This window comes from Cydia amplana, chromosome 16 (genome assembly GCF_948474715.1).
Source record: "Cydia amplana chromosome 16, ilCydAmpl1.1, whole genome shotgun sequence".
Taxonomy (NCBI): domain Eukaryota; kingdom Metazoa; phylum Arthropoda; class Insecta; order Lepidoptera; family Tortricidae; genus Cydia; species Cydia amplana.
In genome coordinates, this window is record NC_086084.1 from 6080162 (window position 1) to 6105284 (window position 25123).

At 37.8% G+C, this 25123-nt stretch overlaps 3 protein-coding genes across 3 annotated transcripts; 1 reads left to right on the top strand and 2 right to left on the bottom strand.

The window, feature by feature from the left end:
* Positions 1-8107: 8107 nt before the first annotated feature.
* Positions 8108-12074, bottom strand: LOC134655283 (uncharacterized). Its single transcript, XM_063510734.1, has 2 exons — positions 10983-12074; positions 8108-9168 (listed from the first exon to the last, which is right to left on the bottom strand). The coding sequence occupies exon 2, from the start codon at positions 9103-9105 to the stop codon at positions 8170-8172; it is 936 nt and encodes a 311-aa protein (XP_063366804.1). The 5' UTR covers positions 9106-9168; positions 10983-12074; the 3' UTR covers positions 8108-8169.
* A 4722-nt stretch (positions 12075-16796) lies between these two features.
* LOC134655412 (DNA-directed RNA polymerases I, II, and III subunit RPABC1) lies at positions 16797-21313 on the bottom strand. Its single transcript, XM_063510875.1, has 6 exons — positions 21184-21313; positions 20918-21006; positions 19900-20078; positions 18838-19000; positions 17363-17441; positions 16797-16895 (listed from the first exon to the last, which is right to left on the bottom strand). Exons 1-6 carry the CDS (start codon positions 21238-21240, stop codon positions 16830-16832), a joined length of 633 nt encoding a protein of 210 aa, XP_063366945.1. The 5' UTR covers positions 21241-21313; the 3' UTR covers positions 16797-16829.
* Positions 21314-21648: 335 nt separating this feature from the next.
* LOC134655418 (leptin receptor gene-related protein) lies at positions 21649-24026 on the top strand. Its single transcript, XM_063510884.1, has 4 exons — positions 21649-21744; positions 22746-22821; positions 23084-23270; positions 23826-24026. The coding sequence occupies exons 1-4, from the start codon at positions 21729-21731 to the stop codon at positions 23937-23939; spliced, it is 393 nt and encodes a 130-aa protein (XP_063366954.1). The 5' UTR covers positions 21649-21728; the 3' UTR covers positions 23940-24026.
* Positions 24027-25123: the final 1097 nt, after the last annotated feature.

Genomic DNA, 25123 nt, shown 5'->3' on the forward strand with positions numbered 1-25123 from the left:
TTCAAATCTCTGTTTTGATCATTTCCCTGCGACAGACCGATCAGAATAGACAGTACCTACCTATAGGTAAACAACTAATCGGTCACCGTACCGTACGTAGGTAAGCTCCAAGTATGCCCCATCTAAGGAATTTGGGATCTTTATAGGTAGGTACCTAAGTAAATTGTAGGTACCTCCTAGCCTCATAGCAATTGGCTATATACTTTCCTACTAGTCAAATCAGCTTATTTTTTAGAACTGTCAAAACGATTATGGAATTTATATTAAAACTGTGTAGTGACGTTACGGTCAACTCACCTACTTTTTATGTTTCAATCCAATTTATTAAATAGAAATAGTATTTAAAAATAACTGCTATCTATATTTTTCTAATAATTATTTCGTGCACGGTGTGAAATAATTTATTTTAAGTAGAGGAAAGTACCCAATTCTACCATTTTATTTACGCATGAGTTCAAAACTACATACCTAATAATTAAGCTGGTTCTTGCACAAGTAAATATTATGACAGGACTCTTACCTACATAAAGGCTAGAGTTTTAAAACCCAAAAAAAACTGTTTGTGAAAAAATATTCATATACGATTTCGTAACCTCTTACCATTATTACGTACCGTTTATAAATGCACGCTCAATAACCCGATAAAATTTGATCTTATTCTCCATAAGATCATAACCTGACACTTGACCGGTTTTTACATAATTACACGAGCACATTCGAGTTAATGATCCCGTTGCAACACATACAGGGTGAATTTTAAGCAGATGGAGATGGATGGAAGTGGAGATGTTTCCGGCTAATACAATGAAATAACGACAGATTCAGAAATATGTTCGGCCAGGGACCTTATACAGAAATGGAAAATTAAAAAGCAATCAGTTTAAATGTTTGTGGCTGCGCTTTAAGAGCGAGCGCACTTACAGATGTTTTTGAGAATCCGAGCCAGTTTACAGGTTACATTTAAATAATATATGTGGGTCAAAAACTTATTTAGCCCGTACAAAGTATACCTACGTAGCTAAGGTTACGCGACTTTCCTGTGGACATCATAAAGTAAACGGACTTAAAAGCCTAATTTTCGTAATAGACCTCATCGGCAGTATCGGCACCTTCTACTTATTTAAATTTGTATAAAAGTCTTTGAGAAATGTATCCAAATCGTTAACTTTTGTAATGTCCACTGAAAGACACCGGTTTTCCCGAATTGACCCATGCTTTGGATATTCACTAAACGTCTAAGTTATGGTCTAAACATTTTTTTCTCTGATAGAATAAGTTTAGTGTCCGGATTTAAAACCCACCCTGTATATTACAGATTACAAACAACAAGAATTCCAAGTAAACTTCAAGCGCCAACAAGTACCTATTGAAATTGAATATTATCAATATTATCATGCAGGAGCATCCGCTTTGTTTTTAGAGAATCTCATATGGTGAAAGTGTGCTGTGGTCGTTGGCTAGTGTTTCAGATGATAGGTATTCAGCCATTTGCAAGGGAGTTGATTGCCTGTGAATATTGTGTATGCTAAGTGAGGTCGTAAGTTAATATGAGAACGCTTACCTACTATTATTTAAGTCTAAGGAAAGAGGAGTTGCGGCTAATCCCTGTATGAATTACTTTCTGTCTAATAGGTAGTCCAATGGAGGAAATTGGAGACAAAAAAAAATTCGCGATGGCAAGTAGTTATATTTGGAATAACATTAATAAGTATATTAATGGATTAGCTCATGAACTCTCTTTTGAGAAACCATACAGTGCAATTTGCATTGACGATCGCTTAGCATCGCCGTTATCGTCGCCGCGCATTCTACGTTAATAGCATTTTTCATCTTTTTTACATGACTGCCCAAACAAAAAGAGTGCATTGTTTTCAGCGTTCATGTTTGTATATTTATTTATTTATGTGAGTTTTTCATTATTTTTATGTTCTATACTCTATAGCTACACCGCTAATTATGTTAAGGAAGAACTTATATACATATTCCTTGCTCTAAGGTTTAACAATTTCTGGTCCTAACCCTAACGTACCTATTATTATAATTTATAAGGTCCACTTGCACCATTCGGCTAACCCGGGGTTAAGAGCCAACAGGAGTGGTCATTTCTCCATACAAACGTACTCGACTGTTTCCTCCGTGGGTTTTGAAGCTAGAGCAATGATTTTTTCAGCACAGATTAATATTGTCAATATCTGTGTCGGACCGTTTTGATATTTTTGATATTTTTGTTTTTATAGGCGCTAGAGACCTTCAAAAATGGCCTAATTGACTATGCCGCAATGAGAGGCGTGCTATTCAGAACTGATATCAATTAGCCAAAAAATCAAAACGGTCCGACACAGATAATTTCATTTCTATTCGCCATCGCCGCAACTCTCATATTCTTGTTCTTCTTTATAATATTCTCTTCAACCCCACTACCCCCCTATATCTTAAACAGCGTTTCAGCTATCTTTCTTCTGTGCGGTGTGCGGAGAAACTTCTCCTTGCTCCACCATCTTCTTCATCAAAATTTTATATAAACTCTTTTACTTTTCGTGCTGTTCGGTTGTGGAATGCTTTGCCATTAGACATTAGACGTGCTAAATCCCTTCCCATTTTCAAATTTCTTTTAAAATCACATTACCTTTCGCTGCCTTAATTTTGCCTTTATTTATGCCTGTATAATATTTTATGTATGTATGTATATATGTATTTATTATATTTGTATTTATGTATTATATTAAAGTATGTAATGGTTTTCGTCTTGTTTTATTTTAATTCTATTTTTTATTAAATGTATATCGGCACTACCCGTTCAATGTTGTTAGTCCTTAGTTTCCTGCTACTGAAAGGTTGTCTGGAAGAGATCGCTTCTTAGCGATAAGACCGCCTGTTGTTACCTAGCTTTTAATATGTATTTAATTTCTGTGTATTTTTAATTGTATGGTGCACAATAAAGAATATTATTATTATTATTATTATTTGTATCTCCTTTTTTGGGATCACGGGCCTATAAATCCCGGTCTTTTGATAGGCTTGCGTGGGGATATAGATCCAACACGTAGAGGCCCTTTGGAGAGCTTTAATGTCATGTAGAACGCCTGCTGGGACCCGTTTACAGGTGCAACAATAGACACCCATGAACCGGTCTCAGCAGGCATTGGGACTATTGTAGAAAAAAAGTGAACAGAATACCGGTCTATGGATTGAAGTTTGGGTGGACTATGAGACTGGGCTATTGCAAAGACGTACGGACACCTGCCATAACAAGGTTTACACAAGTTATCGAGGCAGGTGGTGACTTGCCGCGCACTAGATGGGCCCCTGAAACTGCCGTCGCGAAGACGACCAGGAGCAACATCGGTGTGAGCGGCTCAGGGGTGTCGAGAGGTGTACACCGCTTTCTACCCAGTGACTGTAAACAGCCACTGTGCCAACTCGCGCTTACGCAAATTTCACTTCCACCCCTGGAGCATATAGCTCTAACGACTCCTCTCTGGACGGCCAATTAAGGCAAGCCAGAGCCGAGAGTCCTGCGGGTCCCCTTGGGGTTCCACTCCAACCGACGAAGACACGCCGGAGACGGAGACCCTGACCGACTCTCTGGAGCACTCGGGTCCGTGGGGTCGTTACTCCCCAACAGCTCGCCACAAGCTGCCCTGCGGGCTTATTATTATTATTATTATAATTTCATAATCATTTATATTTCCAAATTTGGTTACGATTGGTCTTAATCAATCAAACTGGTGGTGGATTGGTCAAACTTATTTTGGAGGAGGAAACAGTCGAGTACGAAACCTCGGTTTTTGAGATTTTTACGCAGGGTTTTTCGCCTTGTCCTTATCGCACTAGTTTTAGGAGCCGCTTCCGTTAGCGAGACGGGTATATTTACCTAAAATATTTAAATCTCAGCTCCTGTTTCGTCTTAACCGTTAAAGCTTTGACCCAGTGTCAAATTGTACTGGTAACTATGGTAACTCCAGGTTTGACTGGTTAACCCCGGGTTAGTGGAATGGTGCAAGTGGGCTTAATTGTATGTATAATTTCATTACTATCAATTAGTAACTACTTAATTTGATTGAAATGTTCAGCTTTTGCAAATTTAAGTATTTTTTGAAACTGCACTTACAAGAACTGTTTGATTGGAGTAGGTACCTATCTATAAGTGTTCGTTGTCTTTCGTGTGATATTGACAACACGCATCTCAGATTTCCTTACATTGTAAGTAGCCCTACATAAGAGCCACCTTACACCTGATTATGCATTTCTCTTGTACTTATGTGTCGAAAGCGACCATTATCATGCCTACACTATAGGTACCACCTACTTGCAATATCTTGCATAAATGAAGCAAGCATAAAATATATGTAGCTGAGTATGCAACCTTATTCTCATCTCACAGGTAAATTAGCGTATCTCTCTCTACAGTGCTTTTTTTTAAGAGCCAACAGGAGCTAAGATTAAAATATTTTAGGTAAATATACCCGTCTCGCTAACGGAAGCGGCTCCTAAAACTAGTGCGATAAGGACAAGGCGAAAAATCCTGCATAAAAATATCAAAAATCGAGGTTTCGTACTCGACTGTTTCCTCCTCCAAAACTTAACCAATCGTAACCAAATTTGGAAATCTAAATGATTATGACATTATCTGTGTCGGACCGTTTTGCTTTTTTGACTAATTGATGTCAGTTTTGAATAGCACGCCTCTCATTGCGGCATAGTCAATTAGGCCATTTTGTCCATTTTTGAAGGGCTCTAGCGCCTTAAAAAACAAAAATATCACAAAAAGCAAAACGGTCCGACACAGATATTGACAATATTAATCTGTGTTGAAAAAATCATTGCTCTAGCTTCAAAACCCACGGAGGAAACAGTCGAGTACGTTTGTATGGAGAAATGACCACTCCTGTTGGCTCTTAACCCTTATTGCCCAAGAGAGGTATGTATTATAGGTAAACTTATTCCAGCCTTTTCGCAATTTTCACATCTGTCGGTGCTCACCTAATCATTAAAATCCTTCTCCGTATGGTAGAGTTAGACCAAGATATCTAGTCTGCAGCGATTTTAAAAGCCCAGACTTTGCAAGTTTTATTTTTAACGTCGAACTTCTATGAAATCATGATGTATAAATTAAATAACACTTGCACCGTCTGGGCTATCCAAAATCACTGCAGACTTATTTTGTCTAGCTCAGGTAAATATTTGAGTCTCGTTATAATTACCTATGCTATATACTTAGCGCTTATTGTAATGTGTAGGTACTATTTTATTATTGAAACTTATATGCAGTTATAAAGTAATCTAGAAAATCAGATTAATCTGGAACTAAATATTATTTTTAATATTTATAAACGATCTTCCTAAAGCCACACAGCCCAAATCAATACTTTTTGCGGACGACACAACTATTATAGTAAGGAGCCAAGATCCGTGTAGGTACTTATGAGGCAGATGTTAACAAAGCCTTGACGGACATTAATAATTGGATAATCAATAACAACCTTCTCATAAATTTATCCAAAATTCAATATATGCAATTCTATTCATATGGGGCTACCCCTCCTATCTTAATACCAACGTTGACAGTGCAGCTCTTCAGAAAACTGAGACAATAAAATTGTTGGGTTTATATATCGACTCCTATCTAAACTGGAAAGAACATATAACATCAATATGTTCAAGGCTCGATCGTTTTGTATATGCCTTAAGAAAGTTACGCGATTCTGTATCTCCTGAAGCTGCGCTTGTAGCTTATCATGGACATGTAGCTTCCGTTCTCAACTACGGCCTCATCCTATGGGGTAACTCCGTGGATGTTGAAAGGGCATAAAAGAGATGTATACGTGTAATTGCAAATGCTCCTGTAGATACCAGTTGCAGACCTTTGTTCAAACAGTTCAACATCTTGCCTTTAGCATGCTTATATATTAAACATTTGTTCTTTGGTTAAGCGAATTCCAAATTATTTCGTAAAGCGTTCAGACTTGTTTTGTGCTAATCCAAGACCGCAATATAGAAATCTCCTCAATCAACCACGATTAGGGTTTGCACGACGGATCCGAAATGTATGGGAAGATCCGCGGATCCGGATCCAGATCCGGATAATTTCATACATTGCGGATCCGGATTGCAAACCCTAACCACGATGTATGACTAGCATTTACAAAAAAAAAATTAATACGAGTATTGTGATTTTATAACAAGTTGCCTGCTCAAATAAAAGCTCTAGAAGGCAATATATTTAAGCAAACTTTAAGAAATTGGCTTCTTGATCGGTGCTTCTATAGTACTCAAGATTTTTTTAATAACGTAGAGTAATAGTCTGTATAAATTTCTAAATAAATGTCTATAATGGCTTTGGTTTATGGTTATCACGATATAAATGGCTGTAATTAATATATGATAATTATAATAAAATGTTAAAATTGTTTATAGTCTTTTTAGTATTAAGTTTTCGAAAGTAATTATTTTTAAGACGCCTTCATGGATTTGCATGCTGTTGTACTTATACAGCAGAAAAGGTGAAACAACCTACTGTTTACTAGCTTACATTAAGACCTGTAAACGTTACCCTTTTTTCCAAATAAATTATTGTTTGTTTGTTTGTTTTGTTTATAAAGAGCAAGGACCGTCATGCAATAATCCGACCCAGCCAATTATGTTTTGTGTTTAAGTGTTAAGATACCTACCAAGATAGAATAAAAATCGAATGACGACTCGGGGGACCAGTGATGTTATTTACGTCGTAGGTCATAGGTATAAAAACTAACCGTATAAGGTCAAGAGGTAAGAGAAGGAGCAACAGGAACAGTATGAGGATTCCCTACAAGTATTACTCTTGACCTTACACGGTACCTACCTATACAAGTCGGTTGGTGATATTAAATGTTGTCCTAGGTTGCTGCATACCCATCAATGTCCACCTAAGAATAGGTACAAGTGGTTAGTAAACCGTACTTATTTCAAATTTGACCCCTGTTATTTAGAACTATAGTTCAACTGGAAAGACTCAAAGCAGCAAGACTACTAATACCTACCTATTTATTCATACGACCTTTTCTCTTTGAACTACGAAAACGACTATAAAATTGAATATTTAACGATACCTACTTAAAACTTAGTAAGTAGGTAGCTACGGTTGCTTCTAATTGGTAAAGCATTCATTTTATAACGGAGCCCTAAAAAAGCATAAGCGTTCATAATTGGTAATTAAACGAACTTACCTGTAAGTGAAGTTCGATTCCAATTATATTAGCTGCACAAATTTCGAAATGATGTATTAATAACTAGGTAGTACGCGTTACACGAAGCCTTCAGCCATGAGTTCAGAGTTAAAAGTTAAAAAACTTCAACGAGAACTATATCAGATTTCCGAACGCAACGTCTGCGCTCGCGCGCATGACGCTACTATGAAGCTCATTTAGTTTAGAGTAACAAGCCAAGACAACACTTTCACTGCCACTAACCCGCTAGGGTACTCTATCATTAGGCACAAAAAAAAAACATGGTATCCGCTATGTTTGTAACTTGCGCTTGCAGTGAATATACCAATAGATGGAACAGTCCGGCCCCCGACTCAGCAAAGCCAGTATTACCTTAAACTTTGGAAGGGATGCACTATTAGAATCCCTGGTTGTCTCAAGACAACGCGGGTACTGGGCGGGAGGGATCATCATTTCGAAATTTGTGCAGCTAATATAATTGGAATCGAACTTCACTTACAGGTAAGTTCGTTTAATTACCAATTACTATTACGCTGCACAAATTTCTTCAATGATGTATTAATAACTAGGTAGATGTTTAGAGATATACAAAGTTTATTTCTGGCTTTGTATTACAATCAATGATTAGCAAACCATTGCTTAATTTAAAAAGAAAAATGTCCTTCTAAGGTATCATTAACTATGCATTTTAAATAAAGAGGTAACTCTTACAACATACTTATAAGATCTAGTGAGATCATCATTTACTAAAATAGTCGTAATAATAGTTGGCTATATGAAACAAAAGATGATTTGTTCCTTATTAATACTCAATTAGGACTATTTCAAAAACTTAATTTTTCTTTTTAGAACTATAACAATTATTTAACACAGACAGCATAAGCTGCTCTAGCAAAATCAACAATTATAGCAACACATGATGGTGTGTTTCTGCTTAAAACAATTTAAGAACACTTATTTCTAATTAATGAGATACTAAGGATCTTGCAAAATCATTAGTTGGCACTATGGGCCTATTATAAAATTTTGCGAAAACTTTGGAAGTGCCACTCCAACCAGCTGTTTTTCTGATTACATCAATGTTCACTCCCAAGCGATTTGCGGCTGACACCGATGCATGGCGAGTTGAGTGGGAGGTGAAAATGGAGGTATCAATACCACTATCTTTTAGTGTAGTCTTAATCCATCTGCTAATTGTTTGGGAAGTGATCTCTTTATGCGGTTTTTTGAAGGCGATAAATAATCGCTCACAACCACCACGAATGTCCTTTGTCATATTTATATAGTCTAACAATGCTTGACCTGGGCAAATATCAGGTTTTTCTTTGAAAAATGGTAAAGATAACACAGGTTGATGCGAACCTGGTCTGGAAGTTTTGATCAAGTCTGATATTTTTATAAGAACTTTATCAGAATAATGGTAAATGTTCGATAATTTTATCAGGGACAAGGTTTGCACTCGGTGTGCAGTAACGATAGCTAATAGAGTTACTAATTTTTTACTTAAATTTTCCAATGAAAGATTTTTATTAGGTGACAGTTTTGACAAATGATTTAAGACTAATTGAGGGTCCCAGGTTGTATTATATTTAGGTTGTGGTGGGTGTAACCGAAAAACGCCCTTCATGAAGCGTTTTACCCTATCATCTGATGAGATCTTATTTCCCAATAAAAGCACCAGAGCGGATTTACAACAATTTACACTTCCATACCCAGCTCCCTCGCTACACAATTCTGTTAAGAAGGTAAGCACTTCTGGAATAGTTGCCTTAAAATAATCAATATTATTTTTCCCACAAAACATATACCAGCGTTTCAAGTACGTGTCATACTGCTTGACGGTGTTAGGCGCGAGGGATTCCAACATAATTTCGGCCGCACCAGACGACACTCCTCTCATTGATAGCGCTCCCCGGATAGCACCGCGGCAACCAGGATAAGACGCCGTTGAAACCGCTGGTTGCTGGAATAATATTTAAATAAATGAGAGCTAGGGCCTAATTCTATATATTTCGTTTTGACCAGTTTTGTAAAAATGGGGTACCACACCTGAGCTTGCCACATAGGTACAATAACAATGCCTTCTGATTTTTCTAAAATAATTTTTTGCAATACCTTAGGTATCAGCGCAAATGGGGGGAAAGCATAGAAAAAATAGGGTGTCCATGAAAATGTGAAAGCATCTATTTGGAAAGCATCAGGATCCCTTGTCCACGATACATAGCGCTCACATTTTGCATTTGCGCGACTCGCAAACAAGTCTATATCTGGATTTCCAAAATACTGCAGAACAGTTTGAAAATATTCATCATTTAGTTCACATTCAATTTCCGAATGAGCCTTCCTTGATTCCCTGTCAGCTATGACATTGAGTTCTGATTGAATATATGAGGCAAATATTGTGATATGTCTCTTTTCACACCATTGCCAAATTTGCCTAGCAATTGAATTAAGGTGTAAAAACCGTGTTCCTCCTAGGCGGTTAATGTATGAGATAGCTGTGGTGTTGTCTATTCTTAAAAGTATCTCACAGTCAGTTAATTCAGAACAAAAAATCTTTAAACATAAAAATGCCGCTTTAAGCTCCAGATAATTTATGTGATGTTTCCTCTCAACATCATTCCATAACCCAGCAGCTGTCTCTTCTCCACATGAACCGCCCCAGCCTGTCAATGAACTATCACTATAAATTTCTCTGATAAAATTGTTGCTCTTTATTTTACATTTGGCCTCATTTATTGTTTTCAACCACCATTTTAAATCACTTTTCACACTAAGTGATATAGGCATATTGCAATCATAGTTGTCATTATGTTTCTTTAAATATATATATTTTTGTCTTTCCAGTTCTTTAGTATACATATAACCATATTCAGTAGCAGGACAAATAGAGACAAGTAAACCAGTTAAATGTGCGAGGTCTCTTATATAACAATTTGACAAGCGTATAAATGACTTAATTTCTTGTTCAACTTTGGACTTTTTCTTATCAGGTAATGACAGTTGCCACTTTTTTGAGTCTAATATGAAACCTAGATATTGGACCGCTTTTTGTGGTACCAGGGAGCTTTTTTCATAGTTTACTTTGAGCCCCAGATATTTAATGGTATTAAGTGTAGCTTGTATACTATTTAAACATTCATTATAAGTACTTCCTACAATAAATATGTCATCTAAATAATTACTCAGTATGTGACCTTTGGATCTTAGATGCTTCATGACAGGTCTGAGTAGCTTAGTATATACATAAGGAGAAACATTTAATCCAAATGGTAAGACCTGAAACTGAAATATCTCCGTTTTCCACATAAAACGTAGGTATTTCCTACATTCAGGGTGTATGGGTATCAAGAAAAAAGCATCTTGGAGATCTAAAGTGCTCATAAAACAATTTGGTGTCATTAGCTTTATTGCGGTTCTAACATCTTCTAATTTAAAGTGTTCAGTTGCAATAAATTCATTTAGATTTTTTAAATTTAAAATAAACCTGTATTCACCATTAGGTTTTGGCACACAAAATATTTTAGACAGATATTGACCTTGGCAAGGTGAACATTTTTTAATAGCGCCTTTAGTTAACAGCTCAGAAACAAGTTTATCGAGTATTTCAGTGTCAAAATCAGGAAAATGATCATTTTTTGGAGTAACTGATTGTGTTGGCCTAGATAAAAAGGGGATTTTGTATCCCGATATCCAGGACAAGACCCTTTGGTCATTGGTGACATTTTGCCATTGCTCCAAAAAATATTTAAGTTGACCACAATAACTGTTACCAACCTGGTCATTTAACGGCGGCTGTTGTGATGTCGGTGAATGCGACGCTTCTGCTGATGGTGTGGCTTGGCAGAAGAAGTGTTGCTCGGTTTCTGTCGGTGGTATTGCTTCTGGTGACCTCGGGCTCTGGGTTTGTGTGTGTTGTTGGTTGGGCCCTTGTAGTTTAAATTACTGGCCTGTATCTTCCTAGGTCTTTTTGTGCTTTTAAGGTCTTTGCTGGATTGTTCAATGGCTTTAGAAGCCTTTAATTTTTCAGCTAAGTTTTCTCCAAAAAGCCACTGGTCTACCTCACAATCTCTTAAAGTCTCACGTGCCATTTTGTTTTCAATACCCGATATTATAAACATCTTCCTCAGCTGGGATTCCCTGTGTTGATAATCACACAAGAGACGGGCAGAGTCACTTAGGAATGTAATTACCTCCTCATTACCAGCTACAAGGCACAACTTGTTAAGGGCTAAACCGATTGCGGTCAGAGCACAAGAAACTTCATTTTGTTTCATTTCGATTGCTTTGTCCCTGTGAACAAGAGTCTCACCCGCTGCAACTTGAGCTTCTAGATTCATTCTCGGGGCTCCAATAACTTTGCAATTTTCTGGAGCGGGATATTTTTTCATAGTCTTGTCTCTATCATCTTTGTTCATACCTTTCTTAATTAGATCTTGCCAACGAGAAGCAAGCTGTCCAAGAAGGTTTGGACCAAATGCAACCTCTTCTGGTGCATCTCCGAGCAAGGCTAAGATGTTTTCACTTATTTCTTCAATTGCTGAAAAATGAATAAAGCACTTGAATGCACCTACTTGAAGATGAGTAAATACAAAGAGACGGCCCAAGATGGCATACCACTTTGACAACTCAAGGGGTAGAGCTGTGCCTAGCTGAACACGCCACAAAACCCAGTAGGTATATCTAGCAATAGGCTTAACATCCACCACCCAGTGGTAGCGGGCATGAGTAATAACTCAGTGCTGTTGGCAAGGAATGTGTCTAGTATGACAGCACCACAATGCCGATGACTGTTGGCAGTGAACGCACCTAGTATAGTACGCCAGATTGCCAAATGCAGTTAGCTACAGAGATGCCTAGTATAGCACTCCAATTAGCTCAGCACAGCCTTTATATACGATTAGCAATAGAGATACCTAATATAGCACTCCAATATGTTCAACAGAGCCATCCTATGCAGGTATTGCAGCAAACAAAGATGCGTAGTGCGCCGTTGCAAAATGCTTATTACAAACATCAAATAACATACACAATTTTCCAATATCTTGCTAGCAGTCAGAATGAGCTTAATAAAACACACACCACTATCACCTTGTTTTAAGTAAAAAGTAACGTACCTATGCAAAAGTTTGTTAGAATATTAAAAGACTTATTATTTCTTACCTTGCGTATCTTCTTCCTTTCCGGTATTTTTCTTCTCTGGCGCTGCTTTCTCTGGTTCACGAGGGAGATCGTCCTCAGTTTCAATAACAATTATGGGAGTTTGAGATCTACTTTTCGATGCCGAGCGAGATCTAGTTCTCGACGCCGCTGGCGGAGATAAGGATCTTGATGCGGACCTAGAATAGGTCCAAGATCGTGATCTCGATCTCGACACATAACGCGCCCGGTCATACCGGCCATATCGATGAGAGGACGCCGCACTCGATCTTGACCGTGAACGTATCTTTTCCTCTAGTTTTCTAATTTTTGCTCCCAATTTTTCAATGGAGTCAGTATTTTCTTTTCTTCTTCGCATATTTAACGTATTTCCGTTCCCTTTATAAACCAAAAAACCACTTAATATTCTTAAAATACGGATTCGCGTAATGGCCGTCGGCTGCATGAAAACGACAATGAGCTTCATAGTAGCGTCATGCGCGCGAGCGCAGACGTTGCGTTCGGAAATCTGATATAGTTCTCGTTGAAGTTTTTTAACTTTTAACTCTGAACTCATGGCTGAAGGCTTCGTGTAACGCGTACTACCTAGTTATTAATACATCATTGAAGAAATTTGTGCAGCGTAATAGTAATAGATTAAAAGATACCAGCTTTACGCGGTGTTGGAGTTAAACGAAAGTTTGTAAGTAAAGTGCTTTGATCGTGGTCGAGTAAGTACCTAAGTCGTGTTTTTAAAATAAATGTTATAGGAACATTACTATAATCTACGATATAGTACGTACGTATAATATACGGTATAGTACGAACCATTGGTATCCCACGTATGAGCTCCTCAATTTTATGGTCGTCGCATAAAAACGTGATACCTATACCTTATAGTATACCTATTATTAAACTAGCCTCGTCCTGTGCGACTTCATTCTATTGTATCTATACTTGGTCAACCAGATCTTGACAGTAGAAAAAGGCGGCAAATTTGAAAAATGTAGGCGCGAAGGGATATCGTCCCATAGAAAATTTGAATTTCGCGCCTTTTTTTACTGACAAGATTAGGTTGACCAGCTATATAAACTTTCAATCCCATTATCATAGTAGGCAATACAATTCGTTTTCACGGTTTCAGCACTTTAAGGGTTGAATTTTCAAAAATTATACCTACGTTTGAATCTTCTTCGAAGGTTTAGGCTTTTTGCTTTGTCTTTATAATGCCATTGTTCCTTTAAGTTTAATCATATGTTGGTAACAAAAGGACGGAGGTAGGAAATTTTAAAGGACGCATTTAATTTTTCAGTAAGTAACTTGGCTTAGACGAACTTTATTTACGTAAGTGTACCAATGCTATACTTTGCATTTTATAAATTATATACCTAACTGTACAGCTGAATAGTACTTTAGAGGTTAGGAGGTTGGAGGAGAGGTTTAATAAAAACACAGCAATAAAATTCACAAGACTTACCTACTTATTATTTAAGGACGTCAAACACAAACATAAAATAAATAATGCTTAAGTAGGTAAGTACTTACCAGATTTAAAACCTATTTAATTTGGATCATTTGGTCCAAGGTGGTGGTTTGGGGGGCAGAACTAGGACACGAAACACAATTCAGTCAAGCAAGTAGATACGCAAAAAAACGATGGAAATAACAATCACAATAAAATTAAAGTAAAAAGTGGAAAACTTTTAAAACAATGTTCTAAAAATTTCCCGCGCGTCTAACTTTTTCCGAAGAGTTAATTTTCAGCCAGCGTTAAACGCTTAGGTAGTTCATTTTTCGTTGCCGGTTATTGTTATTGCGATTGTGTTGTTTTCGCGACGTGCACCGAGCGAGATGCGCGCAAGACGTGTGAAATAGCGCGTCGCGTGCGTACGCACGGGTTTGCATGCTCATGCTTGAGAGTTTAATCTCAGATTTTTTGTAGTTAATGAACAGTGAGACTGAAACATACCTCTGCGGAGATAAGAGACGTCAGTGCGGAATGTTTCATTCATGGTCACATTGAGATCGATGTTTTTGCCATTTGCTACGAAAATTAAATATTACGCACATCGGTGCTATCTTCTACACTACACCGAAAAGTTCACCTGATCTTTTCGGCTGGAGCTGGTGAAGTGTGGAGTAAAAAAACTATAAGTACCTACAGCCAGCATCAATAGTAGGCAACGGACGAAGCAACGCTCCAAAAGTATCTATACGCCTGTAATACTTTTCCAAATAGAAATGTATATATATCCAGAGCTCGCGTTTAAAAGTACCTACTCGTATCTGTTAGTCTAATACGCGGATTAGACTCTCGCGCGAGCCACGAGACGAGCCGCGAGCCGCGCCACGAGACGCGAGTCCACCGCTTACACTCGCGTTCGGCTTGTCATTCGGTTATAAACCTTATGCCGTGCCGTTAGTGTTTAAATTATATTAGCTCGACGAGCTTGAGAGCCACGAGACGAGCCGCGAGCCCACCGCTTACACTCGCGTCTCGTGGCGCGGCTCGCGGCTCGTCTCGTGGCTCGTGCGAGTCTAATCCGCCTATAATTGGTCTGCATTGCGAGATATTGGTATTAGTAGATATACTTTTGACGCATAGGCTGATCCGCTAGCTCAGACTGCTCATTCGTGCATTCATTGAAAAGTTAATTGGTAGGTATGCTTTATTTTATTATTATTATTATTTGTTATTATTAATACATGAATACTTATAATCTAATACAGTTCCCTGCAAAACTGTTTGCACAGTTTGACTGCAGGCGCGAGTCTCTGTTGTAAGTACTTACATAATCAACGTAATTAACATATTAAAAAATTAAAACTAACATCGTAGCTATAACTAACTTCACTTGAGTGACATTTGCAAGCACAGGCATACAATTGTCACCCAAGTGTTTTCAGTAAGTGCATCATTAGTGCTTTTTTAAATTTAATTTTATTGGGCTCGAGCCTGATATTTTCAGGCAGACTATTTAAAAAATACGGCAACCTTTTTCTTAATGTTCTGTCTCCATAATAGTTAGTAACGCGGGGTATTTCATATTTTTGCACAGCCACTGATCTTGTATTATGTTTATGTTCTAATCGTGTCGAGATATGCACCCTATTGCCATGGTTGCTTAGGTTAGTCATCAGGATATCCTACTAAATAAGCTAATATTACATATAAGGCACGCGGTAATCGATGCACGGTATTTTAACAGGCCAATAAACAGGCGTGGTACCTACTTAGGTGCAACCAAATTTCATTCGGTTTTCTTACGATACGCCCTTGATTTAAGGAAGAACACTTCATACCGTGTAGTTTAATTGAGTCGGACCAAGCTATTTAACTCATTGCATTTGTTAGGACAATGTGTAATATTGTTATCATATTTTTGTTAAAAATATGACAACTTATCCGGTCTAGTAGGTGCATTGCCAGACGTTTTTCTTGAGGGTTATTCAAAGTCAACGCCCGCGGTTTTTTTTTCGCAATAATGTTGCCATTTATTTTCTGCAACTGAAACGTATTGTTGGCCTATCACTTACCCAGGAATCGGCAAACTTTTGAAGACAAAACTACATTTGTATCGAAAGCGGTCGTCGACTATCCTTCTAAGCACCTGCACTAATCTTGTTTGTCAGAATTGCTCGCAGTTACGACAGCATTGCGTGCGCAAGTTACATATTGTTACGCGTAGCGTAAGACATTCTTAAAAGTTAACCATTTTCGGCTCACGGCCGCTTTAAACGATTATGTTACGGTTGTGTTATAGTAATAACGGTCCGAACTGCATAGGTTACAAAGATCAAAACTTGACCTTAGAGCGGCTTCTTGCAGTAAAACTTTGAATCCGCCCGCCGCGCCGTCCATTTGTTTTATTAGCGTTTATAATGTGTCAAAGGACTGTCTCATTTCAAACATAGACAGAGAGAATCATACTATCTTTGTCTTACACTAGTACTAGCATCCAAAAGACAAGGGTGAGTATAGTTTTTTTTTGTTCCTATTTAGGTACTGACAAATTGGACTATGGAACTATAAATGTTATGGCCTCTCCGTTAAACGCATGCGATTTACGATACATTGCGGCGTTCGACAGATCGATTAAATTCGTTGCTCCTATTTAGCAAGCAATTATCTTAAATCGCATGCCATTTCTTGCAAGGTCTGTAGAACAGTTTTGAATGATTCACGGTTAGTTTCACTAGACTTATATCGACCGGGCTATGAACCGTGATTACCTTTTGTATTGTTTTCGAGCTCCCGATATTTCGACGCAGTTACATGCATCTTGTTCACGGGTTACCCGGTCCCGGTCCCGGGTCCGGTCGTATCCCGGTCGATATAAGTCAGCTAGGTCTGTAGAAGCCTTTACTCTTATTTGAAATGAAATAGACCGAGGTCGATCGTACTGTTTGCTAATTTGGCTAAGGGTATAACTAAACAAAGACACACTGAAAATTATAGAAACTTATTTAATTACTTTTTTATATCTAACAAACTAATCTATAGGAAATGTATCTTCCCGCTGTTTCTGAAGATCGGATGATTTTCACTACCTGAAAAAAATTGTTACTCAAATAAATAAACAGTCAGAAAAAACTTTCCTTTACGACCAATAGCGCCATCTATGGATAATCATTGACACCCTCCCAAATTAAGTTTACCGTACACTGATTACAGAAGTGAGCGCGGCGCCACTGTCTACGCAAAAGTTTAACATGCTTGAACACGAAAACATAAAATATTCAGTTTTCTTTTCTAGGCTCTTTTGTAAGCTCGATATTAGAATGGATTATCTTCAACTATGAAATTGCTAGCAGGGTTAAAATATTGTGTAGGAATTGTCGTTGTGAGAAGTGCCCACGACGCTAAGATCGTTTGTATATTTGTTGTAACCTTCATCTTTTCATATAAGATTTATATAAGCTATGCGCCTATGATCTAGGCGCATGAGTGACGTTTTTGTGCAAGACTGGGTGTTTTATTGTATATATTTTATTCAAAAGTATACTATCTGACATACCTGCCCTCTCTTCAACCCGAAGTACCGTGCGACGGGATCACCAGCCTGTATTCTCATTAACATGTTCTCTTTCAATTTACTGAGAAAATTGGTTAAGGAAATTAGAACCCTGAATCTGGAATAATCTTGTGTAACAACAGAAGAAGTAGTTGGTACACAATACATTTTAATTTATTTATTTATATTTTTTATTTATTAGCCTGTTGTGCAAACTGCTGGGCAAAGGCCTCCCTCTATTTTTGCACGCGTTTCGTTCTATGACAATACTAGGCCAATCTATCCGAAAGATGTCAAGATCGTGCCGCCATCTCCTTCGAGGTCTGCCGTTACGCCACACCAGTGTACACTCGGTAGTTTTCTTGGCCCACAGGTTTGGCATACGGCAGATGTGTCCGGCCCAGTCCCATTTTAAGCTTAGCGGCTGTCGGGGCTACGTCGGCTACTTTGGTTTTGGAGCGCAAGATATATTTTAAATACAATTTAAAGTAGTGCAAAATATTGAAGCTACGAATTTGACTGCTCAAGTAGTTAATGCTGTACTTCAGTTGTCAAAACTTACAATATTTCGCACTACCGCGTACAGACGCATTGTAGTACATACACATAAATGCCTATCTATGGTGTTTCATGCATTTAATTTTTTTTGAGTCACAAGAACCCGCCGCCATAAAGTCGTTCCCAAACAATCGTTACTCTTTCATATTAAAACGACATGGTGACATTACATGAAACTTGGCACGTTTTACTTAAAATTTTGTACCTGCGTAAAATTTCCATTCTCTCTAATTTCTTTGTATTCCAATTTCTAGAAACGAATACCAGTACCAGATATAGATATTTTATGTTATTTCTGCATATCGCTTTAAAATCGGCCACTAGGTTCTTGTGACTCTTAGTGTAAGGCCTGAGTGGACGCTCGAAGCGGAGCATTCGGCGGGGCGTGCAGCGTGGCGTCGGGCTCACAAGTGATGTGAGCAGCGTGCACTAAGGCCGCTACTATACGCTTGCATTTGTTTAACATGCACGCCGCACGCCCCGCCCCGCTGCACGCCCAACATGAGCGTCCACTCAGGCGGCAGGCCTTACACTTAACAAACCTATAGTTCGTTTTTTGAAGTGAAAACTTCTTTAGCGGCGCTGTGCACTTTTTGTGATGGGGAAAAAATGTTAAACTCGCGAGAGGTAAGATTCGTAAGACGTAAGACGGACACGTGACCTGTTACAATGTCATTGAGTTTCCTTTATTGGTTTAAATGGCATCTAGTGAGTTTCCCTCTAACTGGTACTAATTATAACTCGAGTACTAACAGTAATGTGCTTAGGGGTTTCAAGTAATGCGACGAAATAAAGCTAAATGGCGTTAACCTCAATTATACATAGTGCTGCAGACATTTTGCACTAGTCATTGAGTTTTCACTTCTGCCAGCACTCCCGGAGTGCAACCCGTTGTTTTTTTTGTACTTAGTAAAGGATACTATCTCGCCAGCAGCTCCTGCTTCTCATCCGGGGTGAGCACAATATGCTCCGGGACCAGCTCATGCTCAGTGATGTTGATGAGCAGCTCCGACTCAAGGAACTGCTCGAGAATGTACTTGGGAGCCATGTCCACTAGCGACTGCTTGGCTGATGGGGTCATTCCTGGAAAATGATAATGGTTAGTACACAGACAAGACATCCTCTAGACTGAGCATAGTAACGCTACCCCCTCTGCCACTTATACGGTAGTTTTACTCCATCTTCGAGTCAATCCCGTGCCGTAATTGGTTCGTGTCTTTGAACGGACCAATCACGGCACGGGATTCGCTCACCTCGTCCCTCCGCACCCCCGTATTTTTGGCAGCATCGGTTTCCTGAAGTAATTGCTCTATACTCCGTCTAGAGGATTCCTAGTCTATGGGTTAGTATAATAATCTCTAATGCATATAATCTTAGTATGTGGCTTGAAAAGGGTAGCTTTTAAGTTATAAATCAGCTGCCAGTTGTCTAACTTTTAAACTTTTTAAAGTGCTCACTTGTGTCCGGCCACTACTGTGTTGTTTCTTTCACAAACTGTATGCAATACCAGCAATGTATATTAATATCCAACCAAAGATGGTATGAGGATGGATGTCGGGAGGTGTATTGATACAACCAGATTCTAAATAAGACTACTCTTTATTCATAAAGATTATCGATTATATAGCATTAGCCTCCACGTACATAAGCATCTATTTATATTCTATACAGTACAATGGATTTTTGTGCCAAAACCGAAACCGAAAGTTCGGCGGGACACTACCAGACAAAAAACGGCGTACTACCCCAGAAAACCGTCGTCTATAGCTGTGTATAAAACAACCCGCGCAGCGGGTTGTCCGGCATCTGAGCAAAGTTCACGAGCGCCCACCAGGCGGGTTCTCGGTAGTCAAAGTGTTAACTACAGTTACGGCGCGGCCGAATCCGAAACCGAACCTCGGCCGAAACATGATTTTTATGCCAAAGCCGAAACTTCAGTCGGACACTAGGCGATCTAATATTATACACAGTATGACTGTTACCTGCTTGCACCACCACGATGGCTCTGTGGATATTCTCTTCCTGCATCCTAGTACAGTAAGTCTTGATTGTCTTGATGCCAATCTTGGGTTCGTCGGGGAAGAACACAAACATCTGGTCAGTGGGGTCATCATTGTGGGCCACCAGCACAATCAGATCACTCCGAGCTGGCCGCTTTTCACTTGAAACAAAAAGATAATGATGAGTCATGTTCGGCACTGAGTTTGAGTTTTATGGTCACTAAATTACCCAATCAATAGCTTTGAAATATTGAAATTCCTATAACACCCAAATTACTTAAAGTGTGTCAAAGGACTGTATTATTTCAAGCATAGATAGGGAGAGTCATACTATCTTTGTCTTACACTAGTACTAGCACCCAAAAGAAAAGGATGAGTATAGTTTTTTTGTTCCTATTTACTGACAAATTGGTTTGACCATCTATATTTATGACCTAGGTACTCAAAGTTTTTTACTCTACAACAAGTATAACTGGCATTATACTGTCAAAATGTCAAACACTGACAAGTGACTGGGTGTATGACATGTCTCTGGCAATCACATTCAGATTTGTTTTGCTAGGTAATATTTTGACAAAAATCGCAAGTAAACTGTTTAAACAATGCAGCCTACTGTGTTACAAGTATTGGATGAGAAAGTTAAAAATGCATTAATAAACCAAACTTTGTCAGACAACACGAGATTCCACTTGGGTAAGTAAGTAACATTTATGAGATTGAGTATTTACTTACATTTAACTAACATTTTAGGAAAACACTAGTGTTTCTCAGTATTACTTGTACTTACTCGCTACATTTAAACTATGAATGATATAATTATTTAGTTTCCAATAAGGTGTAGTTTTAGTTCTTGGTTACACTACTTATACTAGTATGAGTTATGTACTGGTCTGTATAAAAAAAAACTATGTATCAAATCAAAAGTAAAACAGTTTTTTATTTTTAAATTATGATTAATCAGGAAGTAACACTATTGAATTACCATAAAGGGAGGACAAACCTGGGTTTATCACCAAACTGCTCTTTAAACTGATCGAGGGTTTGATCCAATTCATCTTGTGTAACCAAGTATCCACGGTCGTGGCACAACTGAAAAATATCACATCCCAGCCCCATGTAAATAACAATACTAAATAAATAAAAAAAGAAGTGTGGCGATTGAACCAAATTATCACAGGCAGTAAGCGCATCGATTAACTACTATTGTCAGGAAAAATACAAACATAATTTACTTTAGAAAATATTAGACATAACCTATAAACTTACTTGCATTACAGTTTTTCGTATACGCCATAATTTGTAGGTTTCCGCATCATCATCCATTATGAATAATATAAAATATGCTTCTGTACGGATTATGTATTAGTGTTAATTTCAATTATTATGGCAAATAAACGCAAAGCTAGTCAGTGTCCCTCCAACCAAAATTACCAAAACCGACTCCTCCGAAAACCGAAAAGCAACAGCCAAGCATAACGTCAAAACATGGTTAGTTCTATTTGATACATCAGTAAAAACGCGTAGATTAAATATAAAATTATGAATTGTTTGTTGGTATAAAATTCTACGTATAAACAAGTTAACCAACATTACACAGTTAGAATATAAATTTGCTTGCATAATCTGTACTCTGTGGTGAAATTCCGGTTCTCAATCTATCTATTTTCCTTCTCTAGCTAGTCTGTATCAAATTTTTCTTCGTATTTATTGTATGTGTACTCGATTGGACGATTGCCCTTGTAAAATTTAGCAATTCCAACGATATTACAAACACTTGATTGTCCATTTTGTAGTGAGTGTAATTTACAACAATGGCAGGAATTAAAGGTAATATTATGAGCCATTTTATATCGTATAACAGTCTTGCAATCTTAAGATTAAAATTCATGAAAGTCAGTCTCAATGACTCATTTCTATTATTTACAAATAAGTTCTTATATTTTATCTACCGCAAGTCTAATTTGTTTATTTTTCTCTTTTCATGTTTTACTCATGGATGAACTACAGGGTAAGTTCATTGTGTTTATATCAGTAGCTTTTATTGATAATAACAGATTTGTTTCTAAGTAGGACAGACTGTAGGTACTTTACTTACTTATACTTCTCTAATGAGATTTTACACTTTAATACCTTGACTGCTATGTCAACATTATGTAAAGAAAATATGCCAACTAGATGTTCAAACTTGTGATAATAAAATATTTCCACATTTTTAGATTCACTATACAAAAAATGTTCAAATTGATCCTTGTGTATGTATTTATTTATATCATAGTAGGTATATGTATTTCTAATGAATGCTGAACTAATTATGTTTTTTATGGTATCATAAAATGTGTCTTTGTTGATAGAGATTGTACTTAGTATTTATTGCAAAATGAATAATTTATCATCTCAAAATATTGATTTCTTCAGATTCTATATAAATTTTATAGCGACCAGTCTTACAGAACTTTCTTTTTTTCTGACTACTGTTACCTTTTTGTACCTGTTACTGAATACATTTATTTTTGTACCACAATGGTGGCAAACAAGTGTGTGGCCCAACTAATGCTAAGCAGCCACCGCAGCCTATGGGCACTTGCAACTCTAGTCGAGTTACTCAAGTTTGCCAAACATGCAAGCTTACATGGATTCTGAATCAAGAAAATGTCTCATTTTAGATACCTATTCTCAAATAGAATAGTTTTTTATTTATATCCAAAGTTTTCAAAAAGCTTACCTTTTTTTCTATTAGGAATATCAGGGTTTTGGGATAGCTCTTCTGATAAACAACTTTAAACTATCTGCTTGCGATTGTAATAGAACTTTTTGGTTAACTGATTTCAGGTTGATAGCTCTGGCTTTTGCTGGCTCCATTGGTATGACCATGGTCATACTAGCGTGTGCCTTACCGCAATATAGGTAATTATGTTTGTAACTTTATGGTTTGTGTACTTTTATGATTATTTGCATTATGATTAGGATTGTAGTTAAATATATACCTAGCATATTTAAATTGATTTATGACATGACTACTTTTTATGGTATAAGCATATGGAGCCTTATCTATGAAAAGGGACATTATTGTCGAAGGCGCTTACGCCATACAGCGCACCCTTTTCATAGATAACGTCACATATATATACCTAGCATTTTAAATTTTCTAATTTTTTTGTACTTTCAGACTATGGTGGCCATTTTTCGTAGTCCTATTTTATGTGCTGTGTCCCATCCCAACGATGATAGCACGCAGACATACAGACAGCACTGCGGGTGGTAATTCACCCTGCATGGAGACAGCAGTCTTTCTGACCATGGGCCTGATTGTCAGTTCGTTTGGTCTACCCATTGTGCTTGCACATGTTGGCACTGTAAGTAAAAAAAGTGTTCTTTCTAGCATGTGTATTAAATAAAAAAATATTGCATTTGTGGCAGAGTAGGGGCAACCTATCCTTGCAACCTCAAAACTTTTATCTGCACTGCAAAATTTAGTAACAATTATAGAATACCATTGAGTGAAGTTGCTGGGACATACGCTTACTCCAAGGACTCCACAACGATCGGCCGTATTTTATACTCTGCCATCCAAGGGTTCCTTACAATATTAACCAGAATGATTGTCTATCTTGTTGGGGCATAAAACTTTTATTGGGAATTAGGATTAACTTTTATATACTACTATTACTCTTGGGTGAATGTTACACTCTCACAATTAAGTCACTTAGGGCAATCCCAAACTAGTTTCGGCGTCTAGTCAACTGTATGGCTGCTGCTTGACGAAACGTTGGCGCACAGCGTAGCACCGCCATTTTCCATATCGCTGACCTAACGCCGATGCTTAAAGACGCTAGTGTGGGGTGGCTCTCAAAGCAAAAACAGGTTTCCCTAATGAACAAAATTGCTAAAAACCGTCTTATTTTTCGCAGATCGCAGCGGGAGCATGCTACTTGACCCTGGCAGGCAACGTCATAGTGTACCTGACCATTCTCGGATTCTTCACAATCTTCGACATGGAGGACTCAGATTATGCAATGTGGTGAGAAATCTAGAACATTGACACCGAGGACAATGTTAGGGCAAATGATAAATCTAACATAAGAAATGGAGCATTACATGAAGTTGTCTACCATTGTAAAGTTATAGGAGTTTATTTTCTGCGACAAATGGTCTAAAATATGCCCAGAAAAAAAAAACAATTAGCTTTAAAGTTAAACACTGAAAAAAATCTAAGTAATTCATGAAATAAAATGCGTTTGTAAGAGACAGCCCGTGGAATGCTTCAAATATGTTTTTGTCTATGCTTATATAAGTCTGAGAAATTATAATACTGATTATATTGTTGTTAGTTGATGTAATCGGACAATTAATTTGAAAGTGTCATTTTCTACAATTTGTATCTCAATGTTACATTTATATGCTTAATTCGGAGACATTGCAAATATAAGTTTAAGGAAGAGGAATCTATATGTTGCTTTGCTGTTGGTCAGTTACACTTCAAGATCCCGATTTAAAAGTCGTTACACACTCGCACCGCGACCTTGTCACAGAATAACTAATAGTACTACCGTACAGAAAATTCACTCCTTCACAAAAGTCAGATTTAGGTATAAAATTACACCTATATCGCCGCCTGCAAGCAGAATTGAAACTTATAACCGCGCACGAACCGTGAATCTCCTTTGCGCGCCGCAGTTTTATGACCGAGCTGTGAGTGTCGGCACGGGGTTATCACTTGACAAGTTTTTATACCTAAAGTCTATTTTTTTATTCGGTAGACTAAAATGACATTTCGTAGTATGAACATCATGTGTCATTTCATACTATGAAATGTCATTTTAGTCTACCGAATAAAAAAATAGACTATACCCACTGATTTATTATTTTTAAGATAAATATGTAGGAATTACAAACATTAATTATGTAAACATACATTTTTTATCCGGAGATAGTATGTCTGATTCTCAGGGAAGTAAGTTCCGAAGCCATTGTGTATTTTAAATTTTGCGCGAGCGCCACGTGACACGACTATCGTGCACGCCGAGCGGCAGCCCACTGTCATACGCCTGTCCGATGGGCGCGCCGGCCAAATGTACCTAAACTGTGGAGTGACACCCCCCTGACCTTGTTGCGTCGCACCCATAAGTGAGAGCGAGAAAGAGATATCTTTTTCTCGCTCTCACCGTGACCTTGTGCGGTGCGGTAATGTGTTACGACTTTTACAACT

What these genes read in the sequence shown, in the direction of transcription:
- LOC134655418 (XM_063510884.1), top strand. An exon ending in TGTGCCTTACCGCAATATAG is followed by an intron (nt 22,822 to 23,083) that starts GTAATTATGTTT and finishes TTGTACTTTCAG; the next exon opens with ACTATGGTGGCCATTTTTCG. An exon ending in TGCTTGCACATGTTGGCACT is followed by an intron (nt 23,271 to 23,825) that starts GTAAGTAAAAAA and finishes TATTTTTCGCAG; the next exon opens with ATCGCAGCGGGAGCATGCTA.
- LOC134655412 (XM_063510875.1), bottom strand. Translation starts at nt 21,240, where the DNA reads ATGGATGATGATGCGGAAACCTACAAATTATGGCGTATACGAAAAACT. An exon ending in CAGTTTGGTGATAAACCCAG is followed by an intron (nt 20,079 to 20,917) that starts GTTTGTCCTCCC and finishes TTTTGTTTCAAG; the next exon opens with TGAAAAGCGGCCAGCTCGGA. An exon ending in TCGGGTTGAAGAGAGGGCAG is followed by an intron (nt 16,896 to 17,362) that starts GTATGTCAGATA and finishes AATTTTTTTCAG; the next exon opens with GTAGTGAAAATCATCCGATC.
- LOC134655283 (XM_063510734.1), bottom strand. Translation starts at nt 9,105, where the DNA reads ATGAGAGGAGTGTCGTCTGGTGCGGCCGAAATTATGTTGGAATCCCTC.